Source organism: Ipomoea nil, unplaced genomic scaffold (genome assembly GCF_001879475.1).
Source record: "Ipomoea nil cultivar Tokyo-kokei standard unplaced genomic scaffold, Asagao_1.1 scaffold2805, whole genome shotgun sequence".
Classification (NCBI taxonomy): Eukaryota; Viridiplantae; Streptophyta; class Magnoliopsida; order Solanales; family Convolvulaceae; genus Ipomoea; species Ipomoea nil.
The window spans coordinates 2,323,556-2,348,570 of NW_017619233.1; the positions used below are offsets into that span (position 1 = coordinate 2,323,556).

The following is a 25,015-nucleotide window of genomic DNA, read 5'->3' on the forward strand; positions in this document are numbered from 1 at the left end:
TTGGCATATCTTTCTCCATAAATTATTCAAAATGCCGATCAACGTTTTAATGTTAAAAGTATTTTTTTTTACCATTTGAAGGCAAAACATACCTCACTTGCGCTGTGTATGCAGATGTGAAAATACAGAGATAAGAGCAATAGTGCAACTATGGACTACTCATGACAATCAAGGACAGGCCATCTTTTTCTAGAATATGTATTAGCATAAAAATCAAAAGATACATGATATCAAGAAACATCACTACCATTAGCCCTTAAGGACAAGCCATCTTTGTTGTCGCACCTTTTCCAAGTGTTAGTTCTCTCTGACAATGTGTATCTAGGAAAGTAGAGATACAATACCTTTGTCACCTGATAGCCAAAAAACGGATGTAGAACATCTTAAAGCCAATGGTTTTGCAGAAGTATGTGCATTTGGTTACTCGTTTAAGGACTTGTGAAATGCAACCTGCACAAGAAAACGAATTACTATCGAACCATACATGAAATAAAATCCATGAAAAGCAGTACTGACTAGAACTTTCTTTCATGTTCAGAGACACTTAAATTACCAACTAGCCAGCTATCTTAATAACACAACTTTGTTAAAGAAAGCATTTTTTTTTATGTTTTTATGTATCTTTGTTCAACCATAAGTAAATAACATTGTGATGACAAGCTTAGTTTATTCTTTCTCTTTGGTAGGTACGGAGGGGGTAAGTTTGTACAAGAGTTGTGTCACATCATGGTACGGAGAAAGACTAATATCTTCTTTCTACTAGATTCCAATTTCAAAACAAAATTAAAACAAGATCTTCAGAGAGCTAAGTAGTTTAAATGAATACGTACAGAAGTAGATGTTTTCAGCAGCTCCCTCACAGCCATAGTTGCATAGCAAGATGCAGGCAGAGTAAAAGTCATTTTGAGAGCCATTTGGTTTTCCTGAGCTCTAGAACCATCCAAAGATTCCTCTGGTTGTGACACTGTTTTGATCTTAACTTCATCCATGCGTTCAGGTTCTGGACCTAGTTCCTGATCATTATTGTTCTCAGCTTCAATGTTCTTTGACTCGGTCCTAATACCAATTGAAAGTTCATCATCCTTGTCTTTTGCTGATCCCGAATCTCTGACCTGGCTACCCGTTACTGACTTGGAAATAATGTCCCAATCTGTTTCCGCAAGAGATTGTGTACCATCACAATACGCAATCAATTCCCTGCAAGGGTGATAGATAAGCCGACAGATAAATACAGATGTAAAGTTCAAGAAACATTTTAATGATCACATATAATTATTGAAGCTGGTAATGTGCAGGAGAAGCAATCCTACCATTCAAAGTCCTTTGGCTTTTGGAAAACACGTCTGTAACTACCAGTCATATTGGTTATTGAAAACTCCCTGCAGAAAGTAGTTATACCATTCAAAACAATTTACAGAATTAGTAAAACTGGATACCCACAGAACACAAGAAATGAAAACTGCATAGCAAGTTAAGTTGTATGCTCTCCCTTAACATGGTGAAAATGCTTCTGGGAGAGTGTAAGGCAAGTGCTTTTCACACTATTTAAATAACAAATTTATGATAAATGGAAGGAGGAAATGGTTGAAGAATATATCAAAGCCTAGAAAATTCATAATGGTATCCTGTTGGAACCATAAATAAAATGTGCTTCATATTGTAAAGTTCACCAGAGTCAGTATGTATGTGCATGAAAGTTTCCTACTCCAGTTTATTGCAATATAATATATATATATATATATATATATATATATATATATATATATATATATATATAGCTGGAAAAAAATGATGAGGCCTCAAAAGGCAGTTAAATAAGTTAAAAGAAGGCCTTCAGCTACTCACTTGACATTATGCATGCTCTCTGTCAATTTGACACCATCCTGTCGAGGAAGGAAGACTAAATTTCAGGAGCAAACAAGACTGAAGAATAATCAGGCATCAAAGCATCCTATAGTGGGTGTGCAGATAAATCTGTGCTCGGTGTTATCTGAATAGTTTGCATGTATTCTGATTTATCTTTTATATCCCATTATGTTTCTTATTTTAGTAGACAGCAATAGAATAATATGAAGAATTCATCAGCCGGTAGGGCTTGGTGTTATCTGACTAGATAAATCTGTGCAAGGAATTTAGGAGTGTAGGCCATTCTCTTCACTAGAGGATAATAACAGTTAATTAAATAACAAATCACAGGTTATTAGCAGGCAATAACTACAATTCTTTTACAAAGTGTTATACATGAGTTCAATAAACTTGCTGTATTAGCTATTGAAAAAATTATTTCAACGCACCTGGTGTATATTACAATGTAAATTGAATTTTTAAATTGATGCAAAGTGCTTTATAAGCCTTATTAAATAAACTCATCATTTTCGAAGTACTTTTTTTTAAGTATAGTTGATACACTTAAAAGTAGAAATGAGGGGTTTTAGTGAGGCACTGAACTATTATTAGATTTTTATAGAATGTTACTCCAGGGACTAGTGACTAGGGATGGCAATGTGGTGTGGGTTTGAGGTGCACCACACTGTACTTGCACCATGAGGGGCATAAGATGCAAGGTACATTATTTTTTGTACATAAGCAGGGTAAGAAAGGTTACCCACAGAAAAGGGAAATTATGATTTCTATCTCTATGAGAACTAATAAAAAATTCAACCAAACTTTGAGCTTTGAAGTTCCATGCTAATAATGTGGCATTAGGAAGGTAACGTGTACATGGCTCTGGGGCTGGCTGGGTTGCTTTTTTTCTTTTCTTTTTCTTCCAGTTTCCAAAGAAAGCTTTCACAGAAGGAACTTTTTATTGACTCCGTGTGTGTGTAGTATGTGTACTAGGCAATGCATGTTTTAAAAGAACATGGAGTATCAATCAGTCAATCACATCATAGAATGTATTGTGCTCTAGCATGTATCACTTCATTGGAGAAAACTGGAAAGGATGAAGGATGGTGAGGTAGGGTAGGAGGCAACAGAGGGGTAGGTATTTACAGAAACGGAAAAAGAAGGAAAAAAGAAAATAAGGGTATGTGATTGAATTGGGTCTTGAAATGCAGAAGGTAACATTGAAGTTGTGTAGTCATGAGCTAAATAGATATCTGAGAAGAGTAAATAGCAAGCAGGTAGAAGGCAATTCCAATGAGACTAGACCTTTTCCGCTAAGTCATGGTATATTTTTGCAATGTCATTAGATGGATAAATTACTCTTGACCTGCAATAAGAAAAGAATAAAAAAATCAAATGCAAGCTATGTAACATTACAACTTAAACAAAAAAACACAACCATGTAAAGGTTTAATTCTTTATCCTTACCCTGGCAATGGAAGGACAACATCATCAATTGTATAAGTTCCAGATCTTATATCTTCTTCATTTACAGCCTGTCCAAACATAGTTACTGTCTCATTATCTTGATTTAAATAAAATAGATAATGCTACTCAATAATATAAATGGATGTAAGATTATGGACAGACAGAGAACCCTTTTGAATTCAGTCACTAACACAATTATTCCCTTACCCCCTCAAAATATCTTTTGAATTCAGTCACTAACACAATTATTCCCTTACCCCCTCAAAATATCCCCCTTATATTAATAGTTTTTGATGATTCATGGTTTTATGGAAGTATTATAAAAACACACCCAAGTTCTTTAAAGAGTGCTTAGGTACTTGTAACGCATAGCAAGTACCCTTAATATTAGTTGAGCATTAGTGAGTTTATGTTGTTTCCTCTATATCATATTTTGGTTATTGGAAAGAGAATAAGGAAAACATATAGAAAATTGTAGACTCTAAGAGAGATCCCTTGAAATACCAAGTTTGATAGCATACATAAAGACCTACCATTGAATCACTATTCACTAGCCACTTGCAAACAGCATGTTTGATAGCACATAAGGAAAGACGGACGAACCACTATCACTAGCTACTTGACTTCTGTTCGGGTGGGGAAATTTTATTGGTTCAGTTAGTTTGGGCCTATCCATCAAAATAAAAGATATACTCTTTGTACACAGCATGAAAACTTCTTGAGAATCTCCAAAAAATACACATTCCTAGATGAATTTTGTAACTGCAACCAACTGGCCACTGCCCATCTTTTTTCTACCACATACCCATAAATCTTGGACCCTCAATATAAATCTGACCCTTTCAGAGAGCACAATATTAAATTCATTTAGGCATTGTTGAGATATTTGCTGCACAATAAGATAGAATTTCAGGCTATGCTAAATACCTTTTTACCAGAAGTGCTTTCATGGAAATACCAGTTACAGAAAGTTAAATGGTAGTAGTAATCTACCTTAACTGAAATATTTCTTTCTTCAGGAACATCAGTTTCAGAAATCTCATCCGGATTAATGCTATCATTTGTGTCATTGCCACTACCATCTTCACATTCCAGATAAGTTTCCTTCTCAGTACATGGTTCTTTGCAATACACCAAATCTCCCACTACAACTTGGTCAAATCCTACACAAGGGAAAATGAAAACAACCACAGAACAAACCAAGTCACTCCCAACTAGCCAGGTGACAAGAGATCAACATGATATATGAACACACAGAAAGTAGCTAGAAATGTAGTATAGACTAGTTGACCATGTACCATGCTTTTGCACTCTGAAGCTCGCTGCATGGTTCCATAGATAACTTTGATAACTATGTACATACCTGCGGTGCAGAATTAGTTCCCATTTAAATGCAAGGTCTTAATCAGAAGTTTTTCATACACTTAAAAATAAAATAACTATTGCACTTGATCTGAAAGACATTTTACTCTGCAGAAAACATTAGTTTTCGTGCAGCATGTCTTTTGTAATCTTTTAGAGTGTTGAAACCCTAGGCCCTTTCAGGAATGGGCCCATTAGGTTAATAGTTTATTCCTGTATAAATAGTAGATATTTGTAGTTTTGTACAGTTCTTTACACGGAATACGATGAATCCTTTTACTCTTCTACATCATTGAACATGGTATTAGAGCCTAAATCCTAAATAAACCCTTTCTTTCCGCCGCCGCCAGTCTACCGCGACTGTCTCCTTCGTTCCAACGCGTGCCTAGTGGTTTTTCTCCCAAACCAACACCACAGGCCCTCTTGGAACCTTGTCGCGAACCTAGACCTGAAGACCCGTCGCCATCCGCTGCCGCATGCGCCCTCAAGCGCCACCGCCGTCACCGGAGTTTCCCAATGTTTTCCGGCCAGATCTCCGATCAAGGTGCCGCTGCCTCCATTGGATTCATCTTGAGGAGACACACCTTGCAGTGTTTTCAGATCCCTCATCCCTACCGGTCAACTCCGCCGGCCACCGGCCGCCGTCGCCGACCAGACAGTGTTGTTTGACTTGTTTCTTCTCATGTTCATCGTTATAGCATCGTCTTCCACCACTTTTACCTCCTTCCCCTCCATTACCATGGATAAATTAGTTGGGAGTGAAAATTATGCATCTTGGGTTGCGTCTGTGAAACTTTGGTTCAAAGGCCAAGGTATGTCTTCCCATCTAGACACAAAAGTTGAGGACATTCAAGAAAATAAATGAGAATGGGAGAAGATGGATGCATTAGACATTCAATATGTTGGTAAACATTAGCAAAGTCTTAGCCTTTGAGACATTAGTCATAGGGGATAGATTACCAGAAATATAATCTAAGGCACCTGAGTCCAGAATCCAAGTACTTGGGGTACTAGTTTGAGAGAGACAAACCAGAGAAAAACTACTAGCATTTGGAGCAGGTGTGGAAGTACCAAGTCAAGATGCTTTAAACTTGAGGTATTCTTCACATTCAGTTGGGGCCATCTCAAATGAGGTAGAACTCGAACCCTGAGTCTGAGTCTCAGATCCAGTGGCTTGTACCACATTAACAGAGTGGACGCCTGCCATGCAACTTGAAGCAACGATCCTTGGTATATCCTAACTTGTGGCAATAGTCACAACGAGGTCAATTGCCACGACGAGTACCACCAACACCAGATGGTCCTTTATCTGCAACTCGAGATGCTAGTACAGACGAATCCCCTATAGGTTCAATTGAAGGAGCAGAGGTGACTCGAAGTAGTTTGGCAGAAGCTACAATCAAAGTGGATCCCGTAGAACTTGCCAGAATCTGATCTCAAACATGAACCAAGTTTGGGCGAAAGGTAACTAAGGTGAACACCATAAAGAACTTGTCACACTGCTTCACATGACCCTCTGCAGTCTTCTCATGAGGCATCAAATTGTTATATTCTTGATGTAATGCTTATATTCGGCCAAGGAATTCCGGTATATCCATATCAACTATACCACGAATGTTAAGCATATTGGAAATTAGAGAACAAAGGCGTTGAATATCATTAGTGTAAAGAGACTTTGCTTTGTTCAAACGTCATAGCACGTTTCATAAGCCATGTAAATGTTATGGAGTTTGGGATCAATCGACTGCCAAAGCATATTGCACAACAACACATCTACCTTCTCCCATTCGCCTTTATTCTCTTTAATGTCTTCAAGCTGTGTCCAGATGGGTAGACACACCTTCGCCTTTGAACCAGAGTTTCATGCCCAAGAGGCATAGTTTTCACCACCAATTAATTTATCCATGGTAATGGAAAGAAAAGAGGTGAAAGTTGTGGTAAACGAAGCCATAACAATATTCGGGAAAAGACAAAAAACTACCTCACGAGGTAGTCGGCAACGGCCGACGTCGATGGAGGATCCGAACACACTCCAAGGGGCGTCTCTTCAAGGTGAGTCCAAGGGAAGCAACAGGTGAGTCCAAGGGAAACAACGACACCTTGAACGGAGATCTGGCTGGAAAACCAAGAGGACTCCGATAGAGATGGCGACGCGTGAGAGCGCGTGCAGCGGAGATCACTGATAGGTCTTCAGGCGTGAGCTCTTGACGAGGTTTCAAGAGGTCCAATGGTTAAAGATTGGGAAGAAAACCACCAAACACATCGGAACAAAAAATCCACATACGTGGCGGAAGAAAGGGGATACTAGGGTTTTTTAAGATCCGATACCATGTTAGATGATGTGAAAGAATAAAAAGGATTCATCATATTGTCTCAATAGAACTGTACAGAGATCTACTACTTATACAAGTATTAACCTAATGGGCACATTCCCACGAGGAAGGCCTAGGGTTTCAACAAACTATTTATTAGTTTCTAAATAACTATTTAGTAGTTTCTTAATATCTAAACTATGTAATGTAATTATAATAAAATAAAACTTCTTAAATAATCATGGCCCCGGCATATATCATAATCCTGCTCACAAGCGCCGGTCCATGAAAAAGAGGTCCGGCGACAGTGGCAACGAGTACGATGGGGCTTGCTAGGTCAAGCTCACCAAAGACTTTAGAAGGGATAGGTAATACTAATTTGACAAAAAAAATCTTACCAATAGCAAGTAATTTGAGAAAAAATAAATAAATAAATAAAAACTGAATGAACAGTAACTTCTATTATTCATGTGGAAAAAAAATTCTTATCTTACTCTTTTGCTTTGATACCATGTTAAGAAAGATGAGAAGAATCTGTTGTATTACTCTTGTCTCAATGGAGAGGCAACACACACACTGACACACACACACACACACACACACATATATATATATATATATAACTCAAAAGACACAATCCTATAGATACAACTCTACAAACATCCTACAGACACAACTGTACAGACATACTATAGACACAACTTTTGTGTTCTAATTAGTGGTTATTTGACATCTATGAGTAAAAACAAAGGTGTTGCAACATCCTGTTCAAAAACTGAATATCAGGTAATGCCTTTGGAAGCATGTAGCTCATATGGTTGGAGCAGTGGGAGCACTTACTTCAAAACTCAAATATGGTGCAGCAACATAAATGAAACTGAAAGAAACAGTGTGCATTGCCTAAAATCCAGTCTTTCTTGAGATGACCGAGGGCATAGAAGTTGATAGTCTTAAAGATAAGATCTAATCTAGACGCATTGCTACAAGTTTTGTCAATTCAGCTAATCATCTAAGAGAAGAGATATTCTTATCAAATCTCTTAGGGATCCTTGCATTGCTGCATTTATTATACGTGTGACAAGCTTAGTATATAAGATTTATATGCTCAACTTAACGGGGAGAGTTAAAATATAGAAAACCCTAATGTAGCCCTCCTTTGTACAAGCCCATTGTATAGCCCAGTTACCATAAATACATTGTAAATATTACTATACAAGGAAACTTATGAAAGCCTAGACTTCCATAACCTTCTCTTCTCAATAATGTGTTTTCTCTTGTCTATAAATTTACAAGTTTAAAGGGCATGGCAGATTCTTTCTGCTTTGATGGATTCTCTTTTTGGTTGTCATGTTCTTTTTCAGTGTCAAGGTTAGAAAAATGACTTTTTAGCATTTCTCCCTTTGTCAAAAAATGATTTCCTAGCAAGTATTTTGGGAGAAAAACTATCAAAATGTGCAACTTACATCATTTGAACAGCTGGAGAAAAATAACAGTTCCAGTGGTAACTTACATCATTCGAAGGGTCCTAGGTATACCCTTAAGAGCTTGCAAGTAGTTCTGTTGGTTTTTCTTTAAGCATTGCAACTGGGAAATGTTGAAAGCAAATATTAAACACAGTTAAGAAAAAGATTCATCTTATGCATATGGACAGACTTGTGCTAATATTAGCTAGAGGAATCAAAATCGAAATATTTAGGATGTAGGTTACAACTTACAATAGCCCTTTCAGCTACCAAATGGCGAGGTAATTGCCTCAAAGTCCCATCAATATCACCACTCTCCTTGTAATATTCCCTTACTCTGCTTATGACATTCTTCTGTATTCAAGATTAAGCTGAGAAGAACATATCTTTATTGAAAAGTATTAAAGTGCATGCAGTAATTTACGACTAGCAGGAGATACATAATACAAAATAATAAATTGGAATTGGGGTAATTTTCTTAAGTTTTTGACTTTTTTCATTTTATGCTTTATTTTATTTGGTAAGGTCAAAGAGGAATGCCATATGATAGAAAATGTAGAAGGATATCCCCTTCTCTTGGATCAAGAATCATGTTGACAGCTGCTTTCCACTCTCCACGCAGTAGTGTAGCTCCAATGAGATGTGTTGGCACTGAACTGCTTCCAAATCGCTAAATCCATTTTCATATAATAACTAAGTTAGAAGTAATAATATTGAAACAATCATAGCACATTAGTAAACTTTAATTCAGTGTTCCAAAAATTGGAAATAACATAAATATTTAACAAGCCTTTTAAAACCAAAATGAGAAGTAATGAAAATGCAAATTTGGTACAACCAACAATAAATTCAATAAAAAGTCGAACTATTAACTGCTTGAATTTTCCTGATCTAAATTTAGACAATAAACGGATAATGAATATTATTTGAAGAATATGAATATCTAATCTTATAGGCCATCATATAATGCAATTATATGAATTAAGATGAATTAATAAACACACAACTCAAATTGATGAGAACACATTGGCAGTCAATGTTTCAACAAGGCAAGAATAGCAACAATCGTATTTCAAGATTACTGCTCTTCGCACTACATCAAGCAGACTAATATAGCAAATATGTCAAATGTACAAAAAAGTCCAAGCAAAACTATATCAGAGTTTAGGGGGGCGTTTGGTTCAGGTTATATTTGCTTGGTAATATAAGATTCTCATGTTTGGTTCAGGTTATGTAACTTTCCCAGGGAATGTCAGATAACCTCCGCATTAAGTTTTTAACTATTGGAAGGGAATGTGAGATACCCTCCAATTTCTTAGGTAATCTCACATTCTCTTGTCTTATTACTAAGGTTAGGCTTTGGATGTTTTAATCAATTTATCTTATTACCGTTTTCTTATTTACATATCTTAGTTTTAAACCAAACACAGGAATCTAACATTCCCAGCAATCTAACATTCCCTAAGGTAATCTAACATTCCGTGAACCAAACGCCCCCTAGATGTACAAAAGCATTTACAAAAGATAAAGATTCAACGTCACCGAAATTTGTATATCTTGTAAAAAAGATGCGACTACAACAAGACATTCAGTAGAGCCATGAAGAGATATGAGAAACTACTGGAAGATAAAGAAATCAGCATGCAGTAGGAACAGTTGCCCACTTGCCCCTCATTTTAAATAAGGGAGGGCTGGTACATATTGATTAAAAAGAGACAAGAACAAAAATCAGAGTACCTGCAGACCAAAGTAATTAATAAAACCATTCTTTCCCAGTGAAATAACAGAGGCTTTTATAATATCATCAGATTCTGCAACAACCCCCCTGCACATTGAGAGAACTTCAATTGTACACGCATATAATGATGTCATAGAATAAAGTAACTCTACGAGTATTTGACCATTCAATACCGTTCATGCAAAACCCATATATAGATCTCAATTGTACATCACATAAGATGTCATATAATGAAGCACATATACAAGGCAATATTTACATGAACATAGGAAACATACAGAAGTTCAATTTAACCATACCTCAATGTTATTGTGAATTGGTTCCCAAAAAGCTGCCCAAGCTGAAGCCCTTCGTTAACATGGCTGTCATTTCAATACCAGCTGTCACAGTTGCAGACATAAATGATCTTTTATTGACCACACCATAAAAATGACATTGATCTCACCAGAAGTCACCAACTTTGAGTCCAATCAACCTTTCATTGAGAGCTGCCAATTTGTTTGCCCGTTGCTTGAAAACAGTCACCTAAGTGCATGAAACAAACTATACAGATATAGATGCATATAACAAATATAAGCAAGGGGTTTTTATGCAGCAAGTAAATGAACAGGCTTGTTGTCCAACGCCATTTGTGATTCAGCACATCTAAGTTTTAATATACATCACTTTACGGCTTTATGCAACCAAAAATGTTGTTTAATAACACATACAAGTAGCAAGTAGTCTCCTATTAAGTATGCTGCTATTCTTCTCTCTCTCTATACTTTATTCTTTGTTTATTTGCAATAAAGAGTGGCTTGGGGGTAAGGACACATCTCATAAGGTGTGGAGCCTACCACTTGGAATCAGACAAGAAATGTCTTGTTTTTATAATTTAAAGTGGTCCAGTTGGTTGAACTTTAGCTGAAAAGGAGAATTTTAGTTTACTTTGTTGCCATCAATCACTTGAGGCGTTGCAATTTTCTATTAAGTCCAGGATACACAGAAACATATATAAATACATTTCTTATTCCAAGCTTAAATTAATATACATGGGCAAGGAAGTATTTACACCAACCAAAACAAAGACATAGCTTATAAACTCCTCCAACAATGGAGCATTTGAAAAATAGATCTGTGAACAATCATTCACTTTGAGAAGGCTTTGTAAACTAGTTTATTTGGTAATCATATAATTGATAAAAGGAAATGATGAGGCTAAGTAAAAAGGGGATGACTCCCACCTTTCCAATTCCTCCAAATTATGCAGAGAAGAGACAATGCAGCACTTATTGTTTGAGCTTTTCATACAATCATACCAACATGAAAGAAAACACAAATATTTCAGCCTTATGTTTCTCCTTCCCCCTTGGCAAAAACAGCCAACTTGTTATACCAAATGAAGGTTTGCCAACAACACAGTGTTAAGAACTCCTTGCTGTGCAGCACAAAATGGGATTTTTTTTCTTTTCATTATTGTTTGTTATCCTCATGTTAAAGTTACTTGTATTTACAGTTTTACACTGCTTCACTCTCTGGGCTGTCCAGCATAATCATGAATGTTAGGGTAGAGATTCATATGGACAACAAAAACATAATGGTTCTGCTGACTGGAAACAAAACAGGAGCTAAAATATTACCCTTTGAGTTGAAATGGAGCGCTTATCTTTCGTACCAGCAAATCCAAAGGACCTAGGCTGCCATGCATAATATCATTGAACTTCACACAGTAATAAGGAATAGAAAAAGGCCAACCAAATAAACACAATTGCTCACAACATATATGACAAGATAAAAACATCGTAGAATTTAATCCTTTTCTACATTCTTTGTAAGTTCAGTACATGAGGCATAGGAAAAGCTTGCAAATGAAAGATATAAGAGTAAAACATGGTAAATGCATGGCAAATACCTGAACGCCAAGCATCTTGGAAATAAGACCCAGAGCCTCCTGAGTATCCTTGTTCTCCTTGTAAAGATGAAATCTGAAAATTTATCATCATGATTCCACTTAAAACGACATGCTTTAAGTTCGGTGAAAGAATTATGTTCTGCTGGAGTGCAGGGCAAGCCAATATTTAAACACCCTCTAGCCTACTTGATTTCATTGTCATTGGTTTAACCTTGAGCATTTTCTGATTGAATCAGATTCAATTGTAATATGTGTAACTAGCAAGGAAAAAAAATGGTGAAATCTTCAATGAGATCTGGTATTCTGGTAGCCCACTTTATTATGCGTATCTCACTATCTCGGAAATTGTTCTAGTTTTTTTTTTAATTCACATCCTTCTGCCCCCATTAGATCATAGTAATCTTCACAGATACTGAGTTTAAATAAATTAACTCATCCAGCCACCAATTAATTCATAACTATAACTAGTGAGCAGTGGAAATTTTGGCAAAAAAAGCTTTTCAGTTTCTTGGCCGTTATGGCACATCATAAAACTAAAATCATAAGGAAGAAGATTAATCATTCAATTTGGGGACCCAGGGCTTGGTAATGAATTAAAATCACAGATAGTAAAGGGTTTCAGAGTGAATTAAACTTAATTATTCCATGTGAAAATCCATCTTAAGAGGAAAACATAGGATAAGCAGTATGAAATACGGAGAGAACTTTACCTCAGAAACTTGCCAAGATCTTGTGGCCAATGATCTGAACCTCTACTATCATAGGGTTTATCACCACGATCTTTCCTTTTCCTGGAGTTTCTACCCCTTCCACTATTTCTGCCAACATTCAATCTAACACGAACACACTTTGAGGAGTCCTCTGGTCCATCAACAGTGTCCGTAACAAGCAATTTCAACTTTTCCTTGAAAAAATTATGAATATCCTGAAATGCAATCATATATTAGTAATGTATGCATGCAAAATGAAACAGGCATAAAAGAAATGAAAACAACGCAACAGATTGATCAAAACTAACCGTTCGATGGGATTTATTAGAGCTTGGTGAAAGAGTTATGTATTCATCACTGACATCAACACCGGAACTAATTTTGTCTATAAAATCTTTAAGCTTGTCAGCATCAGAATCTCCAGCAAGAGATCTGAAAGATTCTACTTCAGTTGCATAACTTTTATCAGGCTGATCAGTTACCTTTACCTCCTTTTCTTCAAGGATCTGGGAAGCATAAAGTTACAGCTTTTGCTATCAGGTAATTCACAGATGATGAAATAAATCATTTAGTTTTCATTATATACAACAAAAACACAGATCATGTAAAATCTCACCTCAAGTGGAGCATCCAATGAAGTTAAATGAACAACATTGCCATCCAAATCAACTTCATTTACAATGAAGTCCGAATACCTGCAAGCAAAATTAAAAGAAACATACAAACAAGGGTAAAGTATATCTTTCACTTTTGCAAATACTCAAATTCCATTTACAAATACATAAAGAATGTGTAAAGGAAATCAGTATGGTTGAATGAAGCTGTACAAACAAGGTGAAAGGCAATATCCCATTTCCAGCAACCAAAGCAACTAAAAATCAGTTGAAAATACTAGAGTAAGAACAAAAAAGCTGCCCATGGGCAGGAAAACAAAATTGGAATATTGGAAGTCTTCATCCGGATTTCCAGAACAGAACACCAAATAGTAAATAACTCATCAAAAAATCAATAAATAGATTAATCTTTTATCAATTATACTACCAGAAGTTCAAAGGCAAATATTCAATTATTACACCCTCTACAGGAGATTCAGCTTGACTCTTAATTTTACACAGATAACATGAATCATTCACCTGCAACCAGCCTTTAGCCTTATCAATGCAAGTATAGAAATATATACAATACAAACGCACATGAACATCTATATAGCCTTATCAGAGATATTTGCAGAGAAATATACCTTTGTTTGAGGATTCCGCGGAAGCCAGGAAGGTGAGAAATGTAGCAGGAAATACCTACATCCGACTCGTCCATAGGATTCATGGCTTCTGCTGAGAATGCTGCTGATGGAGAAGAGTAGTTGTAGGGTTTTAGGGCTGACAAGCGGTTTCTTTTGCAGGGTTTTACAATCTGCTGAATTCGCGTCAGTCTACGGCATAAGACTTTCAGCATTAGACTGACTGATTGTATTTTTAGCTTTTTACCCGGTTAAATTTGGCAAATTATATCATGGACCATTGAATCATGTCTATCTAGTATCTTGCATTGTGGAATTTGATCTAAAATAATTTTCAAATTATGTGTTTGTAGTTGATTTTTTTTGTACATATAATTAACATAAATCAATTGAAGGGTAACATTTGTGTTATACCGTCTTACGTGTCTCCGTCCGTGATGCGGGTTGAGTCTTTGACCTCATTAATCAAATATCTGACCCGTTTCACGAATTGAGACTTGTGAGACGGTCTCACACAAATTTTTGCCTAAATTAAAAACACATAACAAGTTGACTACAAACACATAAATTAATAACTACAGATACGTAAATTATTAATTGCATAAACAAAATATGTTAACGGCGGACACATAATTTGAAGATATTATGTGTCTGTAGTTAACATATTATGTACTTACAGTTAACAGTTTATGTGTTTGTAATTACTATTTTATTTATCTATAGTGAACATGTTACGTTCTTTAATTTATTTATAGGTACATAAAATGTCAACTGCAAGTACATAAAATATTACACATAATTTTTGGACAAAGGACCACAATACAAGATGGACATTGGTCCATAGTACCACGATTGATTAAATTTTGGGCAAAATAAAAGAGGTTGTTTTTTTGAATGCTACTAGCTCTATTACTAATAACGCCTCCACTAAGACTTGAACTCACAATCTTCCAAATGGAAATCCAACCTGGGTACCATTGGACCACATAGTCCTGGTAATAAAAGAGGTTGTTAGCTTTATTCAAATTCAATTCAGTATTTTAAAGACTTTTATAAATTTAAAATGTGTTTAAATATTTCAAACTTTTAGATATTTTTAAAAAGTTAAGTGATATTTGATTTAGACTTTTAACTTATATCTAATTAAAAGTCACGTAATATTCGATTAAAACGTTTAAAGTTTTTTAAAATGTAATATTCGATTTTCAAAGTTTTTTATCATGATATTAGAATGTACCATGTATGATAGCACTTTAGACTCACTCTTGGTACACCATTCCAAATGTCGTTGTAAAACATGACAAATACAACAACATGTGGACTTTAACTTTGTTGGACTCTTGTGCATGGGGTTATGCATCCGAAGGTTCGGACGGATCGGATGGGTCAGATATGGGAACTACACACCCATTCGAATATCGCATTAGTCATTACATAGATTATTTCTCTATCCATTTATTTTTAAGGGTTCAACTCATCAGATTTTTCAAGATTGAATTACGGACGATTTTGTTTGGGTTTCGGATTAAATCGAATTTAAAAAAAAAAAAAAAAAAAAAAAAAAAAAAAAAAAAAACCTACAAATTAAGTACTAAATAAGTAAATCAGCAAAAACTTTTAGGGGGCGTTTGGTTCAGGTTATATAACATAACCAAGGGAATGTGACATTCCAAAGCTCACATTCCGGTGTTTGGTTCATATTATCTTAGGGAATCTAACATTCCCAAGGAATGTCACATTCCCTCCACATAGGATTTTGAAGGGAATGTGATTCCCTTCAAAATCTTAGGTAATGTAAGATAACCTTGGTTATGTTAGTTTATTTTATATATATAATTAATTATTTTTGTAATTATATATTTTTTTATTTTTATTATGTTATGTTAGCATATAAAATAATTTTATTTCTCAAGTTCAAGATTTTAGTTAATAGTTTAAAATCATGTAATTATATATGATACCGTTATCTTATTTATTTATTTTAATTTTTAAATTTATTAAAATATATGAAAATATGTTAAGGATATTATAGTGTGTATAAAAGATAACCCCAAACCAAACATGATTATATTACATACCCAAATTTTAACCAAACACAGGAATCTAACATTCCCAGCAATCTAACATTCCCTAAAGTAATCTGACATTCCGTGAACCAAACGACCCCTTACGGTTTAAGTAAAGCTAAGTAGTAACTACTAACTACTACTATGTAGTTAACAACTTACAACTTAACTTAAAAATTAAAAGTTAAAACTAACAACTTATATAAACTTTACAACTTACAACTGGTGACTGAACATACTACAAAAATTTAATTACATTTTACAAATTCACAAAAGATAGTTGAGTAGTTAAGTAGTTCAGTTGTTCAGGCATCATTCAAAAACTAAGTACAACAGCAAGCCAGCAAGCCAGCAACTCAGGCAATAGGCTATCAGCATTCATCATCCTCATGCATAAGTTGCAAAGTGCAAACTTAAAACAGAGTTAAATAACATTAAAAAAATAAAAAATAAATAAAAAATAAAAGTTAAAAGAATCACAGTTTAACATTTTTGCTCATAAATTAAAGGGAAAAGGGTCAAATAGACCCTCAAACTATTGCTCAAAAGTCAATTAGGCCATCCAACTTTTTAAAGAGGCAATTACACCCCTGAACAATGTATTGTGATGCAATGAAGCCCAAATACAGGTAAATGACCTTCTATCTCAGGTCATTACAAATCCGATGACATTCCGACATATTTTCAGGCGAAAAAAGTGACCGGCGACCGGTCGCCGGTCACGGAAATCCCTCCCGAAGAAGGCCACCCGCCGGAGAAGGCAACCCAAACCTGGGTTGCCTTCTCCGGTTGAGAAGGCCACAACAGTGGTAGCCTTCTCGCCGGAGAAGGCCACCACACTGGTGGCCTTCTCGACTGGAGGAGGCAACCCAGATCTGGGTTGCCTTCTCCGGTCGAGAAGGCAACCAGTTGGTGGCCTTCTCGACCGGAGAAGGCATCCAGATCTGGGTTGCCTCCTCCAGTCGAGAAGGCCACCACTGGTGGCCTTCTCCGGCGTGTGGTGGCCTTCTCCGGTGGGTGGCCTTCTCCGGGAGGGGTTTCCGTGACCGGCGACCGTCGTCGGTCACTTTTTTGCCTGAAAATATGTCGAAATATCGCCGGATTTGTAATGACCTGGGATAGCAGGTCATTTACCTGTATTTGGGCTTCATTGCATCAAAATACATTGTTTAGGGGTGTAATTGCCTCTTAAAAAAGTTGGAGGGCCTAATTGACTTTTGAGCAATAGTTTGAGGGTCTATTTGACCCTTTTCCCTAAATTAAAATAGGCTCAGATTGCTGTGTTTTCATATCAAATTAAGATTTGGGAAAAATTACTTCTAAAGTTTTGGAACAAGACTCAAAACTTGAGCAACATACCAACCCAAAGTCCTTTGATTCAGACAAAGCTGGAAGCATCATCATAGCCCAAAGAAAATTAGTAGTTAAACGAGTAGGGTAGAATCATAATACCATATCAGATTAGCCTAACATATGCAAACAAGATTCATAAATGAATCAAGGCAAAATGCTACAACACATACTGAACTAATATTGTTATACATATAACCTGCTGTTGACTAAAGTGGAAGGGACCAAGGATTCAATGCAGTAACAAGTTAATTGTTGCAAAGTCAATGAAGCCATTGTCATGTACTTCTAAAATTCACTTAGATAATTGAATTCATAAGTCATAACTCACAACAGATTATAATAATCTAATATTCTAAGATAACATAATAAGTAATAACAGCTAAATATAAAATTGAGAGCAGAATGAATGAACATTACTGCAATGGTTGGTAGGAAAGTTCCAGCACTCTTAACTCCAGTTGGCAACTCTGCAAATAAAAAACATATAAATTAAAACAGTAAAATAGAGTATTATTTAAAAGATAAAATTTCAATTTTGGTCACATGATTATAGGGGCTTTGTTAATTTCAGCACCTAACTATCAAAAGTGTTAATTTAGTACCTTGAGTATGTAATTTTGGTCACTCCAGCCAAATTTGGCTGAAAGATTTAATCCAACATTTAGTCTATAATCTGAGGGGCAAAATGGTATTTGGATTAAACGTGTATTTACCTTATTATCCTTGGAGAAGATGGAGGTTTCACGGTCAAAGTCACGGAAGACGAAATCGGGCAAAAATTGGAAAGTTGAGGACTGAATTGGTAAGGATGATAGTCGAAGACCAAATCGGTAGTTTTGCAATAGTCGGAGGACCAAATTGGTCATTAACTCTTAATTATATTCACTACATTGTCAATTGTCTTCTTTTTACACTATCTTGTAATTAAATATCAAAGTTATAATACAAAATATATTATATATTTATTTACAAAGTATTTTATATAAATATAATAAATATTAATATTTTGTTTATCAATACTTTCACATGATAATCTACAACACACATCTTACAACACATGAAACATGTAGGGGGGAAAACTATCACTGCCAAATATCAACAGACGCTTGCAAGATAAAATCTCAGTCATATACACAACAAGGCAAATATAAAATTTCTTATACCATTATCTCATTGCATGACGTTGCTCTCTATGCTACCACCAGTAGCACAATTTCACATGACACACTACAAAAAAAAAAAAAAAAAAAAAAAGGACAAATACTGAAAATGAAGACAATAACAATGCTACCAACAAGAGAATTAAGAAGACTTTTTTAAAAAATTTAAACCAAAAGTATAATATATTTAAACTATCGTTTTAAAACTAAGTATTGAGTAGCGTTATTACAAAGTTGCAAATATTTATTTTAGTGACAATTATAATCAATCTCTCATATATTATCTTGCATTTATATCTTAATTGCCTATGCATGAACATCTCATATATAATCTTGCATTGATATACTTTGAATTTTGAAGTACTTATTTAAAAATAATCATTGGCATTATCTCATTCGCGCGTAAAAAACTAGTTATAAAAATAAAAATTAAAAGCTTACACCTTGTGCTCAGATGACGGCCTTGTTTGGTAAAAAATTGGCCTATAGACCAATTTTTGCTTATTTGACCACTATTAATTATTTGATTTAGTTAAAATATCAATATAAATGTTTGGTTAATTAGCTTTTTGCAACTCCAAAAGGCTAAAATTCAAAAAGCTACTCCAAGCAACTTTTTCAATTAGCTCTTTGAGAAAAGAAATTATACCAAACAACTATAAGCTATTAGCTAACAGCTAATTTTCCAAACACTTTTCTACAATCAGCTAATGTTATCAACTATTTGTACCCTCTAATTAGCACAATCAGCTAACAATTAACAGCTATCAGCTATCAGCTAACCGTCATTTTACCAAACAGGGCCGACATGTAGTAACTTCTCCCATGTGGGAGGTAATGGGATCGAGCCTCAGTAGAGGCGTTGATGAATAGGTTAAATTGATAAGTATGTTTGAACAGATACTACAATGTAATAGAGTCAGTAGCATTAAAAAATAAATAAACAAAGAATTTGAATAAAATTCCTTAATTTGGCATAACCATGTGATGTATAACACAAAATTAGAATAATTTTATGTGTACTCTCATTTTCTATGTCATGATGATTGTTTCTCCAATAAAAATTAAACACTTACATGAGAGTAATATTCCATGGAGTACATCGAATCTATCATTTATTGGCATGATGATGTGATATATAACCCAAAAAAAAAAAAATGTAATTATCGTGATTAGATGTATAATAAAATTCATTGATTTTATTTAAATTCATGACTTGCAATGTAAAACATAAATGACAATTGTATTGTATGAAATCACATTCACACAACTTGCAATATCTGTTCATAACTACTTTCTTAACTTATAAACACAAAGAATCAATGCCACCTCTATTAATCACCGAAATTTTTTTGGTTGAATAAACATGCCCGCCCTTAAACTTGTTAGCATACTCCTCCACATGCTAGGAATATATGCATGAAGGAAAGTCCCTTATGAAGTGCATTGTGTATACATCAAGATGTGAATACTCAATAATGTAAATATATGCATGAAGGAAAGTCCCTTATGAAGTGCATTGTGTATACATCAAGATGTGAATACTCAATAATGTAAATTGTCTTATATATCTTAATACGTTATTTACAGTGAATGGTTTTACATTACAATATGACAAACTTATTACATTGTGAAGTGTGTTATATTTCGGAAAGTATAATAAAGCATACACAGATACCTTTTGATCATGAAACACACATTCTTTTCACTTGATGATTTCTCCACCTCTTCTCTTAGGAATTTCATACGTATATCGCGACCCAGAATGTACAATGGAGCCATGGGTCTGTGAAATAATGAAGTATCAAAAGTTTTTTTTGAGTTGATTAGCTTCAAGAATTGATCGAAGAAAATAAGTGTACAGACATACGAGAACTATAAATGGAAGATATATATATAGGAGTCTACAAACGTTTGGGAATCCTGTATTCGACGCTATATTTCCCATGGTGTGCAAAGGAAACTCCAAAAGTCGCTATGCTTGCCATAGTAATAAATTTTACCATAATTAAGCATTAAAAATCTAAAGTATAAATACGGAAGATTGTTTAAACTTCCAAGTTCCAAAGACGGCTACAACTGGAATCATGTATATACACACTAATACAACACCGTTTTTTTTTAGCGGGAAGTTTTGGCTCTATTGTGGATCCCTATACGTGTGACTTTTTTATATAGTAAGATAAGATAAGATACATAATTTGACAAATAAAATATCGTAGGACAAATCCTTGATGTCTTCCCAACATCTTAAAAATGCATAATGTGATATTGTGATATGCTTCATTTTCATATTAAAATTGCTTTCAAACATTCACTTTTAAACGTGTTATTACTCATTAAGACTATGTGGTCTAATGATACTCAGGTTGGATTTTTATTTGGAAGGTTGTGAGTTTGAGCCTCAGTGAAAGCGTTATTGGTTCTTTGTATTTCAGTAGGTATACTTGTAATTCTTAACTATGTAGCGATTTTAGCATAAACGACAATTGTATTGTATAAAATCACATTCGCACAAATTGTAAAAAATGTCTCTCTATAATATGTCAATTATCAATGTCACCCCTGAATTATGAGTGGTGTAAATGTTGCCCCTCAATTATCAAAACGGTGCACATATAGCCCCTCCGTAACGGACATGTGGTACCCCGTTAGTGTACGACACCGTTAAGTTGGAGTAAATATGTAATTTAGATGTTTTTTCCCTCATTCAATTCGAAGTACCGGCGATAGACAGCGATGGGGAACCACAGGTCCGTTACGGGAGGGGTTATATGTGCACCATCTTAACAATTTTCAGGGGTAATATTGATAATTGACATATTATGGAGGGACTTTTTTTACAATTTTCCCATTTTTAAACATATCATTTTGGGTTAATAATCACGGGGTGATCGATTAACAAAAAGCCAATTAAGCAACTTAAATTAACAAGAGACTCAATTAACATTCATGAAACTATGAAAGCACTAGCTAGCATGAATCATGGGCCACTGATATATATAATACATATTGGCAAATAAAATCCCATTATTAATCCTTACATGGACAAATGGACACTAACACAGCCCTTATTAATCCCTCTTGACTCGGATCGTTATGCTGTCAGCACGTGCTCACCTTACAAGGTAGACACAGTTCTATATTCATAATTTTTATATTGTAAAATGTAGATTTATAATTTCTATATTGTAGAATGTAGATTCATAAAATTTATACATTAGATTCATAATTTCTAAACCGTAGATTCATAATTTAAATACAATAGATTCATAATTTCTATACAAGTAGATTCATAATTTCTATACTGCAGATTCATAATATCTGTACTGTAGATTCATAATTTATGTACTGTAAATTCATAATTTCTAAACTGTATAGTTATCAAATTATGAACATATAGTTTTCTAATTTGTGAAAACAGAGTTCAACAATTGGATTCTAAAGTATACATTTTATGGATCTACAGTATAGAAATTATGGATCTACAGTATAGAAATTATGAATATGGAACCGTGTCCACCTTGTAAGGTGGACACGTACTCACAGCATAATTTGCCTCTTGGCTCTCTAATGACTTAGAGGTCATTAATTTTGAGACATTAATATTCTCGGACCATATTTTGAATCCCCTCGAATATTTTACTAATAAATCTACTCCCTTTAAGTATTTTAATATGTGGGTAGTTCATCCCAATTTTCATTCTATTGTCAGGGGAGTTTTGGAGCAGTCCCATTATATTATAACCAATTAAGTAAAACTCCATTTAATTTGCATGAAACTTAAAGCTCTCAAACAACCCCTGTGAAATCTGAATGCAAAGAATAATTACACGAAATACATTTAGCATCATGCTTCTTGTATGGTGTATCTACCTAATTTTTGCCTATTTAAAGGCTCAACAAATTCATCTACATCTTCACAGCCAACGTAACAAGAAAGAAAGAAAGAAAGAAAGAAAAAAAAAAGAATATATAAGCTTACTATCAATATTACAAGAAAGAGAAAGATAAAGCTGAGACCTTGATTGATATATATATATATATATATATATATATATATATATATATATATATATAAACCTCATTCAATTAACCGAATGTATCTGAACAACCTCGTTTGGTTCACGGAATGTTAGATTACCTTAGGGAATGTTAGATTACCTTAGGGAATGTTAGATTGCTGGGAATGTTAGATTACTGGGAATGTTAAATTCCTGTGTTTGGTTAAGACTGAGGTATATAATATAATTATGTTTGGTTTAGGGTTATCTTTATCTTTATATATATATATATATATATATATATATATATATATATATATATATATATATATATATAAAAGCTAACATAAAATATATATTTTTAAATAATTAGAATGAAAATAGCAAAATTTATAAATATCCAAGGTTATCTCACATTACCTAAGAAAAGGAAGGGAATCACATTCCCTTCAAAATCCTATGTGGAGGGAATGTTCCATTCCCTGGGAATGTTCCATTCCCTGGGAATGTTATATTCCCTCAGATAGTATGAACCAAACATAGGAATCTAAGCTCAGGAATGTCATATTCCCATGGTTATGTCATATTCCCATGGTTAAGTCTTTGTCGACCAGGTAAAATAGCAGACTTTGATTATCGGCAAAACTAAACTCTATAACAGCACCACCAGTTTTAGTTCGACTAAATTCATAGTGTTTCTGAATGAATTGACGATCCTTTTTAATTAAATTATAGAAAAATTTACAAACACATTTCAACCGCATAAGAGATCTTACAGACAATCTGGCCAAAATGTTAATCAGCAGATCGCTTGGTAATTCGCAATTTCCCATTTCCGATTGATATTCCTTGATGAAAAATTTGAAAAGTTGAAATGATTATTCAATCATCAAAACCTCGTATAAAGACGATAAAGGTGGAGATTGATGTCGAAAACAACGAAATTTTGAGATGAAAGAAATTGGAAAAATATATGGATAAAATATATAAGACTTTGCATTAATGAATGTTGCTATTGTCTCTCCCCTTTCAATTCCCATGGGATCTATTTATACATGTTTTGGACCTATAACCTTACAAGGAATAAGAATCCTACACTGTCTCATATTAGGTGTCTTTGTTACATTAGATATAATAAGACCTAATTCTATTATACTAGGAATAATGAGTTCAATCCTTATCAAACTTAATTGCTCTGTATAGTGTATCTTTCTTAAACTTCTTTGATCCAATTGCTTTTTTAATCGGTCTATATGGCCCAGACCTAGTGTACTATCCATAGCGGTAAAATTTAAAAAGAAGATATAAAAGATGGTCAGGTCGTCTGGAAAAGGAGAGGAGATAGCAGCTGCGTGCTTGCGTCTTTAATTAATTAAAAATGCATTGTTAAATGATTAAATGATATGTTAAAAGGACAATTTGCAGGTTGTGTTTTTGCGATAATTCCGTTTTGAAGATGTGATGTTGTCAAATAATGTATTTAAATTTCAAATATTATAATTAGATTTAGAGACATAATAAAACTATGCTGTGATAAGTTTTGATAATTTTTTTTTTTCAAAAAAAAAAGTTTTGATATTTTTAAAAAAATTATATTCAAAGGTTAAGTATAACATAGACTAATTTTGGCATTGATTCAAGGGTGAAATTAGTTGAAAAATTGAATTTTTTGTTATAAAGATTAGTGGAAGGATGAAACGAAAGTATACATCATTGCTCGATAAAGTGCAACTAAAATGAGTCCAAAATGATACTAATCAACAATCATTGAACATTATATCATTCGTGCATTGCGCATAAAAAAATAGTAATAATGAGAAAAGATAATAGAAGTTATGACGGTAGCGATATTTTTGTTCAAAAAATTGTATAGTACAACTATTACGTCATAATGTATTAAAAAATGGAAATCAATTAGGGGTATAGGTTCTGTTTGACAGAGTTTATTTAGGAGCTTATAGCTTATTTTAAGCTACTAATAAGCTATAAGCCATGTTTGGTAATGTTTCAAAAATAAGCTAGTAGCTTAAAATAAGAGCTTATTTTGGAACGCTACATTAACCACCATTATTATTATTATTATTATTATTATTATTATTATTATTATTATTATTATTATTATTATTATTATTATTATGAAGGAGATTCACAACAATATTGCTACTTCTTTATGGTATGCTAGATCATGATTATGCTAATAATTTTATTTTAAAATGTTAATTTTTTTTTGAAGACAAAATGTTAAATTTTAATATGTAAACAAACTAATTTAAATTTTATGAAGATGTCCTTTTTTACATTTATCAACTTATCAAAAAGCTAATTTTACCAAACACTTTTAAGCATAACAACTAGCTTAACAACTCTTTAGTTTTCAGCTTTCAACTCCTTTTAAGTTTTCAACTAA

The 25,015-nt window shown here is 34.1% G+C and overlaps 1 protein-coding gene and 1 long non-coding RNA gene across 2 annotated transcripts in view; one reads left to right on the forward strand and one right to left on the reverse strand.

Annotated features, from left to right (window-relative positions):
* Positions 1–14,243, reverse strand: LOC109158154 (multisubstrate pseudouridine synthase 7). The gene is made up of 20 exons (XM_019305996.1): positions 14,029–14,243; positions 13,405–13,483; positions 13,097–13,294; positions 12,789–13,003; positions 12,079–12,151; positions 11,807–11,863; positions 10,633–10,712; positions 10,487–10,549; positions 10,187–10,274; positions 9,017–9,119; positions 8,702–8,805; positions 8,497–8,570; positions 4,611–4,675; positions 4,306–4,475; positions 3,313–3,380; positions 3,151–3,211; positions 1,846–1,883; positions 1,311–1,379; positions 831–1,197; positions 1–450 (listed from the first exon to the last, which is right to left on the reverse strand). The coding sequence occupies exons 1-20, from the start codon at positions 14,238–14,240 to the stop codon at positions 421–423; spliced, it is 2,214 nt and encodes a 737-aa protein (XP_019161541.1). The 5' UTR covers positions 14,241–14,243; the 3' UTR covers positions 1–420.
* Positions 7,682–25,015, forward strand: part of LOC109158160 — a 27,978-nt gene continuing 10,644 nt past the window's right edge. The window contains exons 1-2 of the long non-coding RNA XR_002050318.1: positions 7,682–7,692; positions 20,407–20,414. This is a non-coding gene — a long non-coding RNA (uncharacterized LOC109158160). The remainder of the gene's footprint in view (positions 7,693–20,406; positions 20,415–25,015) is intronic.

Excerpts from the sequence above, each read along its gene's own strand:
- LOC109158154 (XM_019305996.1), bottom strand. The coding sequence starts at position 14,240 with ATGCTGAAAGTCTTATGCCGTAGACTGACGCGAATTCAGCAGATTGTA. Across the intron at positions 4,476-4,610 it reads CTTCAGAGTGCAAAAGCATG|GATTTGACCAAGTTGTAGTG; the intron begins GTACATGGTCAA and ends TCCCTTGTGTAG. Across the intron at positions 1,884-3,150 it reads ACCATGACTTAGCGGAAAAG|GATGGTGTCAAATTGACAGA; the intron begins GTCTAGTCTCAT and ends CTTCCTCGACAG.